Source organism: Suillus subaureus (genome assembly GCF_016647635.1).
Source record: "Suillus subaureus strain MN1 chromosome Unknown BJ212scaffold_47, whole genome shotgun sequence".
NCBI classification, from domain to species: domain Eukaryota; kingdom Fungi; phylum Basidiomycota; class Agaricomycetes; order Boletales; family Suillaceae; genus Suillus; species Suillus subaureus.
In genome coordinates, this window is record NW_024538603.1 from 276,554 (window position 1) to 288,310 (window position 11,757).

Here is an 11,757-nt window from a genome sequence, read left to right on the forward strand (position 1 = left end):
TGTAGTCTGGAATCTGAGAGGAGGTAAAGTCCAGATGTCTTGCTGGATGGAATGTGTGTAGGGTGGACAGGATAGGGGATCCAGGAATGAGTTGGATATGGGGTCTGGAAATAGGTCCAGAAAGTGTGGGAATATGATGGGATCTATGTCTGGCATACAGGATATGACAAGTTCAGCTATTCAAGGTACTTAAGTTAAGCACCTCAGGGGAACTTGAACGAAATTTCCAAAATCATTGGTCTCCCATATGATGGCCTATAATTTTTCTTTTGTACAAATTTGGAAACTCTTGAATGTTAGTTCAATAAGAGAAAACAAAATGACAAAATATACCTTGAGTTTTGTAGGATAAACAATGTAAGTTTGCTTGAGGTAAATGGACATAGATTGCATGTGGTAAGCTGATGCCAACTTCTTTTCTCTTCAATATGATGAAAATACTAAGCATATACCAGACTATAGAGAATAATTGTAATATTACCACATACTGTGACTTTGATTACAACAGAAAACTGCTTTGGAAATAAGGTTTTCCCATGACACTCTGACTCTGACTTCAACAGCTTCAAGCAGTCCAAGGCTTTTCCCAGATATTATCCCTGGTCTGTATTCCACAACAATTTTGCTTGCACAGCACCCCAAATTGACAAAACATGCCTCTGAGATTGACCAAGGATGGGGAAAAAGCTAAAACAAAGGCTGGAAGAGAGAAGGTGAGTAATTCAACCCTGCACCAAATAATGTTGATACAATTTGTTTTGAACAGGTTGGAAACACAGCCTTGCTGGACTCCCACCAGGGATCTGGTACTGCATCACTGGATCATAATGTCAAGGAGGATGCTAGGCTTGATAAGAGTGCAAATAAGGCAATTGTGGGGTATGCCCACTTTGATCTCATGGAAAACTACAACAGCCTATCCTTTGGTGGCTGGAACCCCTGCCCTCTCATGCAAAACCAGGTGCAGTCACTGTATCAATCATTCTTGATAAATGGTGTGAACAGATTCAACCCCATACATGCATTTCCTTTGGTCCTACCTAAGGAATGGATAGTTAAAGACACCATGGAGAAGGACCACAAGAAGAGGGATGAGCTTCCTATTCTATGTATTTCAGACAAGGCACTGAAGGATTGGAAAATAAAGGCTGCTGGTGGGTGTCATCAGACTGAAGCTATCTAGAAATGGGTTTTGAAGATGCAGAGAGATGTCTATGCCCTTGAAATTGAGGAGTGGCATATGGAAAAACAGGCAGTGGAAGACATTGTAGCAGCAGAGATTAACAATATTGACAACATGGCCACAGTCAAACAATGTTTGCACAGGCTTAGGGAAGTCCTTGAGTATTATGGCCAATGGATAGTCATAGTCTTTGATGCCAGTGAGTAGTATACTCTTGAGGCTGCAGTGCAGCAGCTACTGAATGTTCCACTATAGATCAGGTAGATGATCTAGTAGGAATACACATCTCCAGGAATGAGACCAAGCACATCTATATGCAGTCTCCTAAGGAGGGCCTAATCCAGAGGTACAAGATGTTAGAAGCAAACAACAAAACATCATGGCACATAGAATGCATCCCTATGGCCAAAGGTCCAGCAGCCAAACAGACAGAGCTGTTGTCTCAGGACTATGTCTTTGGTCACCTCAAGAATCTTGTCTCTTCAGGTACCTACTACATCCATTCCCCTGAGATGCAGCTGAATCAATTCCACAAGGTTATGTTGTCAGGCTATGGAGGGGTGTGTATGTTCTAGATTCTACATATATACTATAGCACTCATTGTTGGTCACTTATGCAGCTCATTGCCTATGCAACTGCTCATCTTGAAAATCAGCTTTGTTGGTGCTTCAATACTGTGTCTGACACCCTGGCTGAGTATCAAAAAATAGAAGCAAAGAGCAAGACCAGCACATCATTCCAGAAACTGAAGATCAAGAAAGAAGAAATATTAGAGGATTTGAAGTGGGCTATGCCTGTCCTCAATGCCATTTCTGATCCTCTATGTGACAAACTGAAAAGTATTTTTGACACTCACTTGGGCAACAATACTCCAGCTTCATATAGATTTGGTGATGATCAGGATGAGATGTGGTTAACCATATTCAAGGAGTACAGCTATGCAGTGGTCACCGCCATGGATGAGTATGCCAATGAGGTCCTAAGTGCTAATGAGACAAAGGACTTGGACTTGGATGTCTGCTCCACACTGCTAGGGTGTGCTGGCAAGGCAGCCCTGGTTCTATATAACTCAAATCGGGTCAACTATTGCTCATTTCCATTCATGTCCTACTCAGTAATCACGACTCTGGTTTGAAACATGAGCATGATTGAAAGGTCAATTGTTAAGGTGAGTATTGTGTTTATTCCTTATTTTAGCCTAGCATTCAATATTCATAGGTCTCCTCATGGTTCTCTCCAATGCTATACATGGCAAAGGGACATGGAAAAGACTGGGAGCCTGGGTCAGCAAGTGCACACATGATATGAGCAATCATGGGACACCCAAATTTCAACCCAATATGCAGGTGTGAAGCAGTTGTTGAGGTTTGATTTCACTACTAGTCATCTTTCACAGCATACTTATTTGCCTCAGATTCACCATTCATTTTTTTCAATGTTTGCCAAATACATAAACATGGAATGGCAGTTGGCTAAGATCAATATGCCCCAATGCATTACCAACCAGCAGCAGCTTCTGGCTACCTTTGGCCTTGGAGATAGTCCTATGGGTAACAAGGGAAAGAAGAAAAAGAAGGTGACAAAGGGACAGCAGAACCGCAAAGAGGAGGATGACTGAGAAGATTTATCGCCATTGAGTGGTGAAGAGTCCTCTGATGCTGATGATGATGATAAAGATGATGGGAGTCATGATGAACATGCTGAGCACAGGGCTACAGCTCATGAAGAGGAGAGGAGGTGCAGGCAGGACTTATATATTGAGGCTTTGGACACTCAAAAGATCTTGAATGGTAGGACCAAAGTCAACATCTTGCAGGCACGCAATCTCTATCAGCCTTGGACTCACCAGTCAAAGATTTCTAGTGACGCCACTGAGGGCACTTTTCAAGGCATGAGGCTCATCCAGTTCCACACCTTTGAGTTGTTGATAAAATTAGTAGCCTCACACTCCCGTGCCATGCACCTTATGGCCTGCATGGTAATAGCTGAACAGGCAGTCATCAATGCATATAGGCCAGAGCTGCTAGAGGATCTAGCAGGAGAGGCTGCTGTAATCAGATTTGCTCTGGAGGAGAATACTGCCTTATACCATGTTGTATTTCCTGGTGCAAAGAGGCAGACAACACTCACCAACACCAAGGCCTTGATCCCACATCTTGTTAATTTCACATGGCTGGATGGGCTGGCAGTCAACCAACATGTGCTTACCAAAGTAGAGCATTCCTTTGATCTAGGCTTTGAGTCAGCTGCACACAAGCATGATGTCATGCGCTCAAGACAGTCCAATCAAGTACAGGCTATTGTTAACACTATGCAAAAGTCCCATAGCCTAGGAGGATACCACAGGAGCTGTCAATGTACAAGAGCAACCTCTCCTTAGGCCTGAGGTGCAACGTGCACTTGAAAACTTGGTGAAGGTGAGTTGTAGCCATAATGCACTATGCTAGTGCTTACTGTCATCAGTTCTTGAATGCCAATGCATACACACAGTGTCAGTCTTCTAAGTCAAAAAAGCAGGTCTTCCAGAATGAAGTTCCATCTTCTGAGACATTGGCAGCTGCTTACTAGTGTTCTGACATGGAGGAAGCCAATGATGCATCTGTCATGAAAAACACAAAGTTCATCATACTTTCCTCACAGGAAGATGAGCTACACCTTGTTGAAGAGGCAAAGGCCCATGAGTGTAAGTGGAAGCTAGTGAACAGAGCAGAGGATACTGGGAAGGGGCCAATGGAGAGAGGGTGACTTCACAAATAATGAAAATGGTGGGTTACTTGGCTATTTTCTGCTGCGCAAGCACTCAAAGTCTTGTATAAGACAACTCCTGTCAGGTAAAGGATGATGATGCGGCCTGTGACAGTCATGGAATGGCAGACAAGAGAGACAATTCAGAATACTGGGAGAACAAAGAGAGAGGTAATGAGAGGGAGGAATATGATGGTGGAGAAGAAGGGGAGGAATGCCATGACAGAGAATGTGGAGAGAATCTTGGTAGTGCTGAGGGATGCGTTAAAACTGATACCAACAGCTCTCAGATTCTAGAGGATATCTGCACAGAGGTGCCTTCTGGTCCTCCACTCACCCAGCTGCTCAACTGGGGCCTTGATGGATATGATACTAGCATCAGTGATGATCTGGTGCCTCATGCTGCTACCTCAGGTATGTACATCTTCCTCTCCTACAGTGACAGTGAATGATGCTTATTTACAATCATATATACAAGATTCTGAGCTAGACAAGAACACCTGTGTCAACTTGGAGGTCAATCTGACTCCAAAAATTTGCACCACCATAGGCTCTGCTATGGTAAAAGAAGCTCAAAAGCACTGTCATAGCTCCTCAACATCTTCTAATGAGCCCCACTATGAAAGACCTGGTAAGCCACAGCACCAAATCAGAATTGCATCACTAACCAACAGGTTCCAGCCATAAACCTAGGAGAAAATGTAGGCAGCTTGGTGACCTAGGACACTATGGAAGCAGCACACTTAGGCAATTCCAGGAGACCAATGACATTACCAGCCAGCTTGGCTGATTCATAGGGAGTAGAGTTTCATCACTATCTGTTCACCTTTTTGTCCTTGTATGCATACATTTTCTGTTTGTAATGGTAAGCGAACAGTCTCAAAATTACATCTGAACAGCAATCCTCCTTGCATTGGTGATTCCCAAATTGTCCATCTCCTAACATAAAGTTTAATGGGCATGCAGACAATGTGATAATGTAACTAAAGTACTTGACCTTGGAAGATGGCATATCCAAGATACAGTACACATCATGTAGAACTCACCAACAGAGGAGTTTGGATGGATGGACTTGGTTGGTGCCACTAGCAACACTGGCTGGACCAATGCAACACCAGACTCCCACATGACAATTTCATTCATTACAATATATACAGTGGCTTAAAAAAGTGTCTCAATGTTTGTGACTTTTTGTGTAATTTCTGTATTATGAGCTAGGGTGTGAGAATATGACTAAGCCATAGGGAGGTGTGGGAAAGCTCAGCTTCTAAGCTTTATGTTTGCTCCCTCTAGTGTGAGACAATTATGTCATCAAGTGAGAATATGATCAATTTGATTTGGTGGCTCATTGAGACACTTTTTTGACTTTCAGTTTGACCAACACAATCTCTATAATTCTGGTACTTGGTGTTTCCTCCCATTGCTCTAATTACTTCTGCCATTCTTCTATGCATACTATCTATCAATTTGAGGCATTCCTCATCAACAATCTTGCACCACTCTGCTGCAACTCTCTCCCACAACTGAAATAGCCCCTATTGTTATTATCATTAGCTCTTCTAATCTGTATACCAGGCAGATTGCTACTAAAACTGGTCTGAGCTGGGTGCTATCATTAGGATCATAAAAAGTCATTCCAGATAAGAAAAATATCAAACTAGATTGTCCTTTCAAGCTTATATCATATAACAAAAAATCTCTTGTTCATAATATTCCAACTAAGCAGGCTGCCAATGCTACTCAAGCCACCAAATTCATCAATTACATCATCTACACTGCTCTCTCCACTCAAATAGTCAGGGGTACTCTTAAGGCAGCCATTCTTAAAGCTATAAACAGGCAGAAAAGCCCTTCCTGTCTTCAGCCTATATAGGAAGGAGATTAGCCTTTGCTTTAAAGCCTCAATATTGGACTGTTGAGGACTGGAATAAGACTACCTGGTCACATGAGACAAAAATCAATAGGATGGGGTCAGATGGCTAGGAATATATGTAATGAAATGCAGAAGAACTACTAGAAGAAAGAAAGGTCAAGAAAACACTAAAATATGGAGTATGAAACTTGATGGTATAGTGTTGTATGGGGTGGAATGGAGTAGGAATTCTCTGTAAGGTGGGGGGGAGGATGAATGTGAAGCAGCACATTTCAATTTTGGAAAAGTATCTGCTCAGAAGCATGCAAGAATTAAGAATTGATGAAGAAAACATTATCTTCTAACAAGACAATGACCCTAAGCATACTTCAAGTTGACCATAAATGGTTTAAAAACTATGATATCAGTGTTCTATCATGGCAAGTTCAGTCCTCAGACCTCAACCTTATTAAACAGCCCTGGTAATTACTCAAGATATCACTTACAGTCTATCAAGATCCTCAATAGGGGTTATTTCAGCTGTGGGAGAGAGTTGCAGCAGAGTGGTGCAAGATTGTTGATGAGGAATGCCTCAAATTGATAGATAGTATGCATAGAAGAATGGCAGAAGTAATTAGAGCAATGGGAGGAAACACCAAGTACCAGAATTATAGAGATTGTGTTGGTCAAACTGAAAGTCAAAAAGTGTCTCAATGAGTCACCAAATCAAATTGACCATATCTTCACTTGATAACATAATCTTCCCACACTATAGGGATTAAACATAAAGCTTAGAAGCTGAGCTTTTCCACACCTCCCTATGGCTTAGTCATATTCTCACACCCTGGCTCATAATACAGCAATTACACAAAAAGTCACAAAAATTGAGACACTTTTTTGAGCCACTGTATATCCATGTTTCAATCTTATCTTAGTATGGATGAAAAGCTAATCAATTTTGAATGTTCTTGCCTGCATGATGCATGTGACTTGTCAATAAACAGACAGATGAGAAATTGTTATTGACCAGAGATTGGGTTTGGCCCTAGCCTACTTGCACTGATTTATACTTTGCCATTTCCTTGAACAGAGTGGGTTGAGCTTCACCGGCTTAACTCCTGAGATTTCCCCCCTACAGTAACCAAAGGACAAGCTCCAGAGCAGCCCAGCCAACTCTCCACTGGAGTGGGTCCCTCACCTAGAGAAGAGTGGCACCATCACTCAAGAGTCATGTATTACTATAAATTTGTACCAGGTGCTGCTAATGCAAATCAACCATTTTCATATTTAAGTGTTGAGACTGACCAGACTGACTTCAATTGTATGGTGATCTCAAGCTTACATAATAATCTACTAGACTGGCCAGACTGACTGCTAAATGTTTAATAAGGTCAGTGTCATATCTGCATATCTGGATCTCAGATCTGATCCTTATCTCATCTCAGATCCAATCCACATCTTATCTCTGATCCTATCCACATCTTATCTCCCTCCAACATCTTGTCATCCAATCTGTCCACTCGTCCAGTCCAGTCCACAATTCATCCAAATCCACAACCAGCACTTGTCTCCTTTCAGTAATCCCCTAACTCTGGTATTTCAGCTATCTGTATATCCATCCTGCTCCCTGATCCATTACCTATGCTTCATTTCCATTTCATGATTTATGATCCAATTCTACTTACCAATAGACTATCCATATGCTTCATACATAGCCTTGGACTCTGCTGATTGATCATTCTGTTAGATACCTATAGTATATAACCTCCTGTAACTCTCTGTAGCACCTCAGTTCAAATATCAACTTAGTTCTGCTCATTCCTGTCCTCTGGACCTGAGTACCACTACTCTTGTCACCCTCTGAGACTTAGGATTGATTCCTATAGTCTATCTGCATCCGCCTCTGTCTATGACAGCCATTACTGCTAGTTTCTAGTCTGGACTCATCTGGATTAGTCTTACAATACTTATCCCTCATCTGGAAGTCATCCAGATCCACTATGCTACCCATCTGACCCTCCAGATGCGTTAGTCTTGCCTTCCTGAAATAAGAGGCAATACTTGAGTAAGGGGCACAGTGCATGAGCTGAGGCTGAAGCCCTTAGGATCTGTTAACCCTTGAGTACAACCTTAACAGTCAGTCAAGTCAGTCTGGATAACTCTGAGTGAATGATCATGTAAGATTGAGATCGCCAATTTAATGACTGTCACAGAAGAGTCATGTGCATGTGCTGCACAGCAATTTCCTACAGGGTAGGATTCCAATCTCCAAGACAAAAGTACAGCATTTCTGTAAGATGTTGTCCCAGGACAACATTTTGATTGGGTTATTGTGACTCAATATCACTCGACCATCTCAAGCAAGCAAGTGTTGTGCTTTGCCTGAAACTCAAGGTAACTTGACATTATCTTATTTTCTTAATCACACCAATATTGATAGAATTTCCATCTTGTGCACTTCCAGCACTTCTGGGACTGGAGTGACAATGTGTTCTCAAAGCACATATGACAACATCACTGATTTCAAATGGTACCTCTCAGTCCTCATTGACCTCACATATGTATTGAACATTGACATGGTGAAGGTATTGTCAGATGATACATTCTTGCTGCATGCATATGAGCAGGTTATTTGTTCTGAGGTGCTATGTGCAGCCACTTGGATATATGAAGGGCACTGCAGGTGTGTCATATGAATTCACTCCCTCCCAATATGCTGAATGATCATGACATAGTGAACTTTCTACACTGGATAAACTTATTCCCTACATGCTCCAGCCAGAGATTGCATCTCTGAGGCCTAATACAACCACCATATGTATACACTTGGCTATGAAACTCTTCAGATACTGGGCTGCTGAAGTGACAAAGCAGTGGATGAGAGAGCTTCCTCGAAGACCTCAAGAGAGTCATCAATGTCATGATTGAACAGATAGAACAATCTGGATCAAGCACCGAGATCGAGGTCCAAGATTGTGTGAGTGACAATGATCTCAGCTATCAGGAACTCACAAATTAGTCAATTCATCTTTATAGGCTGTGAACATTCTCCAATTGCTTGCGACGTAGTGGTGTACAAACCAAACCAAATGGATTCTCGCACCTGAGCACAGCTGCCTTCAACTCCATATCATAACTGAGTTGTCCAAAGAGTTTATCTCATCTAACCACTGTTCTCATTGTGTGAACTTAATCCTGTTGCAACCATTGCAAAAGTGAGTGTGTTGACTTGGACATGTGGATTGTGCTGTCAATGTAAGACTGCATCGCAGGAGAGGGTGATGATGGAGGTGAGCACTGTCCACTACATCCTATTGTATGTACTGACCAACTTGTTCCATAGCTGGATTTGTACAAGGTCAAGACAATGACCACAATGACTAGAGGACACATGGCGGGATGTCAGTGAGGCACAGCAAGCAGTGATACCCTATACCCTCACCAAATGATAGCGATACCTATAGACAATCTCATTTGTTTGCATTAGATGTATATTGATGTGTTTTTAGATTGATGATTCATATGTAAATGTGTATTGATAGGTCTAAACACAGTGAGAATGACATCTAAACAATCTAAATTTCCTCTTGACCTCTTTCTTTTTCCATCTTGAAAAGTCTCATCTGGCTAAACATGTCGAAAGTCATCAATAAATGTCATATGGCTTATATTTTTGTTCCATATCTACATATATTCTACCTCCTTGTCAATTTTCACTGGGTTTGAAGAGGGCATCAGTACCATCAGTACCCAGCACTGGTGCAAGCACATTCCAAAAAGACCCCAAATACCCCCAATTCCCATCAAGTCATGTTTTTGAAATCATGATTGTAATCGATGGGCAAATGTGATTCATAAAAGCATGATAAAGACATACTCATCAGCATGCCTATTCTTCCAGGTCAACAGCCTTGTCAGTGTAAAGTTCCAAGCTATCTTCAAGATGATGGTAAGTCTCTGTGGGAATTGCACCAGTGCCTAGCTACTAATAAAGGCAAAGTCCAAGACAGAAGGTACTAGTTCTGTTGGGGAAGTGCTACCCCCCAACTGCTCTGTCATAGCAGCCAGATGGAACCAACATGTACATCATTCTGCTAAGGTTTGTGGTAATTTATTTAATGATAAGACTAAGCAACAATTATCATCAGCTTGGCCAGATCCCAGGTGTCAACCCTTCCACAATGCAAGGATTGGATCATGAAGATAAGGTGATGCAAAAAGCTCTTGACTTTAAGCTTCCTGAGATGGGCTTGAAGGGCTGCATCATCAGGGATGAGGACTTTGATGTGTTTTTTGGTAAACATGTCCTTAGCCCATATCAATACCTCACCAAAAGAATTTTCATGGGCATTCACAAAACTCAGAATGTGCCAATGTCTTAGTCCCAGGAAGAAGAAGACTCATGTGCCCTTGTTGAGAAGGTGTGATTTTCAAACTTACCAACTAAATTGTGTTGACCTACACTTTTTCAGTTCTTGTAGGTGCTTGTTGACAAGGAGCTTTTCCAGCCTAATGACCCCTCTCAATTCAATGTCAAGAGGCCTGAAACTCACCCTGGAAAATGGACAAACACACCAGATTTGCATCAGAAGACACCTCCTAACTCCAATGTTACATATGAAGAACATCTTGCAAAGTTCCTTTAGGAACTGTTGTATTTCCTGGAATTTGGTTGTCAGACTGCCAGAGTTCCCACCAACAAATATGAGTTTATGTCTTGTGCTAATAATGCTATTGGAGGTTCTCGCAAGCTGGACATAGTTCTCACAAGCAAGGTCAAGAAGGGCAATGACTTTGGCCAAGTGCAAGCAGTGATTGAGGTAAAATATACCTCAAGCACTTCCCACTACAAGGATGCTCTATTCATCTTCATCAATAAGTCATGGTTCATGCTAGATGACTGTGACCAGCAGGTGCACACCATCAGTGGTGCATTGTGTGGGTCCATCCTCTGTTACAAACTAGGATAGTTCTTAATGACAGACAACTCAATAAGAGTCAAGACCTCTGCCAAGATTCTATGTGAGATGATAAGTCAAGTGTTTGGTGTAAGCCAAGTCAGAAGGAGTGCTTCTAACTTAAAGTATGGTTCAGATGACAAGAGATTGGAAGTCTCAAGCAAAGGATGTTTCAGGTAAAACCTAGTAAGATTAAAGTGAAGAACTACAAGATACATTGTTGACTATATAGTGAATCTTAGGTGATTTAGGGCAGGTATGGGATCAATGATGAGTCAGAGATAAGAAAGGACATGTCAGTGATAACAAGAATAGATCATCTAGTGACAGCAATGGCAATCATGATGTAATACAAGATATGAATCAGAGATAAGCCTAGTGGCAGCATCATGCAGCTCATGACATAATACAAGGTAAAGAAAGAGAAAATGAATAGGGGCATACATGATTGTAGCATCTTCACCCTGTCAATACTTGATTGCAGGGGCTTCTTTTGTTCTGAAGACTTTGACATTGAGAAACTCCCTTTGTCATTCTTATAGTGCTTTACTGCCATGATGATTGGTACCAGGAGGGCCACTGGCTATGATCAGGAATGGGGGCTGAGGCTGCAGAATCTAATGTCATTGACATGGATCCTTCCCATGTGTTCAACCCAAAGTTCTCCTCTTGACAAATGCACTTTACTGTCAGTGCCTGCACTTTCCCCCATCACACTTTGACTGGTTGCAGTACTAAAGTCCTTATTGCCACTTGAGATAAGGCCCCTAACTTCAACATGAGCAAAGATAGATCTGGCAATGAATCTGGGAGCTCACCTGTGCTCCCCCCTTCTTTTCCCCCTGATGATGCCTCCCCTGAAAATTCCCCCTCTGAAACTTTCAAACTCTATAAACAATTGTTCCTTCCTCCTGGTAGCCAGGTTGCCATTAAAGACTGTTGGCCTACTGTTGAGGTGATCCCTGAAGGCTATATCCTAGATTGCCTTGGTGGTGAAGATCTGAAGATTGACCCTGGG

General features: G+C 42.0%; 4 protein-coding genes across 4 annotated transcripts; all 4 read left to right on the plus strand.

The window, feature by feature from the left end:
- Positions 1-653: 653 nt before the first annotated feature.
- BJ212DRAFT_1485980 (uncharacterized protein) lies at positions 654-2,319 on the plus strand (the record flags this gene model as incomplete). The annotated part of the gene is made up of 5 exons (XM_041341058.1): positions 654-713; positions 767-1,154; positions 1,209-1,382; positions 1,439-1,743; positions 1,804-2,319. 5 exons carry the CDS (start codon positions 654-656, stop codon positions 2,317-2,319), a joined length of 1,443 nt encoding a protein of 480 aa, XP_041187728.1.
- Positions 2,320-2,667: 348 nt separating this feature from the next.
- On the plus strand, positions 2,668-3,752 carry BJ212DRAFT_1485981 (uncharacterized protein; the record flags this gene model as incomplete). Its single annotated transcript, XM_041341059.1, has 4 exons — positions 2,668-2,760; positions 2,833-3,474; positions 3,518-3,601; positions 3,648-3,752. The coding sequence occupies 4 exons, from the start codon at positions 2,668-2,670 to the stop codon at positions 3,750-3,752; spliced, it is 924 nt and encodes a 307-aa protein (XP_041187729.1).
- A 299-nt stretch (positions 3,753-4,051) lies between these two features.
- Positions 4,052-4,719, plus strand: BJ212DRAFT_1485982 (uncharacterized protein; the record flags this gene model as incomplete). The annotated part of the gene is made up of 3 exons (XM_041341060.1): positions 4,052-4,343; positions 4,408-4,560; positions 4,604-4,719. 3 exons carry the CDS (start codon positions 4,052-4,054, stop codon positions 4,717-4,719), a joined length of 561 nt encoding a protein of 186 aa, XP_041187730.1.
- Positions 4,720-8,701: 3,982 nt separating this feature from the next.
- Positions 8,702-10,751, plus strand: BJ212DRAFT_1303734 (uncharacterized protein; the record flags this gene model as incomplete). Its single annotated transcript, XM_041333476.1, has 9 exons — positions 8,702-8,758; positions 9,054-9,071; positions 9,125-9,182; positions 9,324-9,334; positions 9,683-9,730; positions 9,776-9,880; positions 9,930-10,148; positions 10,263-10,391; positions 10,461-10,751. The coding sequence occupies 9 exons, from the start codon at positions 8,702-8,704 to the stop codon at positions 10,749-10,751; spliced, it is 936 nt and encodes a 311-aa protein (XP_041187731.1).
- Positions 10,752-11,757: the final 1,006 nt, after the last annotated feature.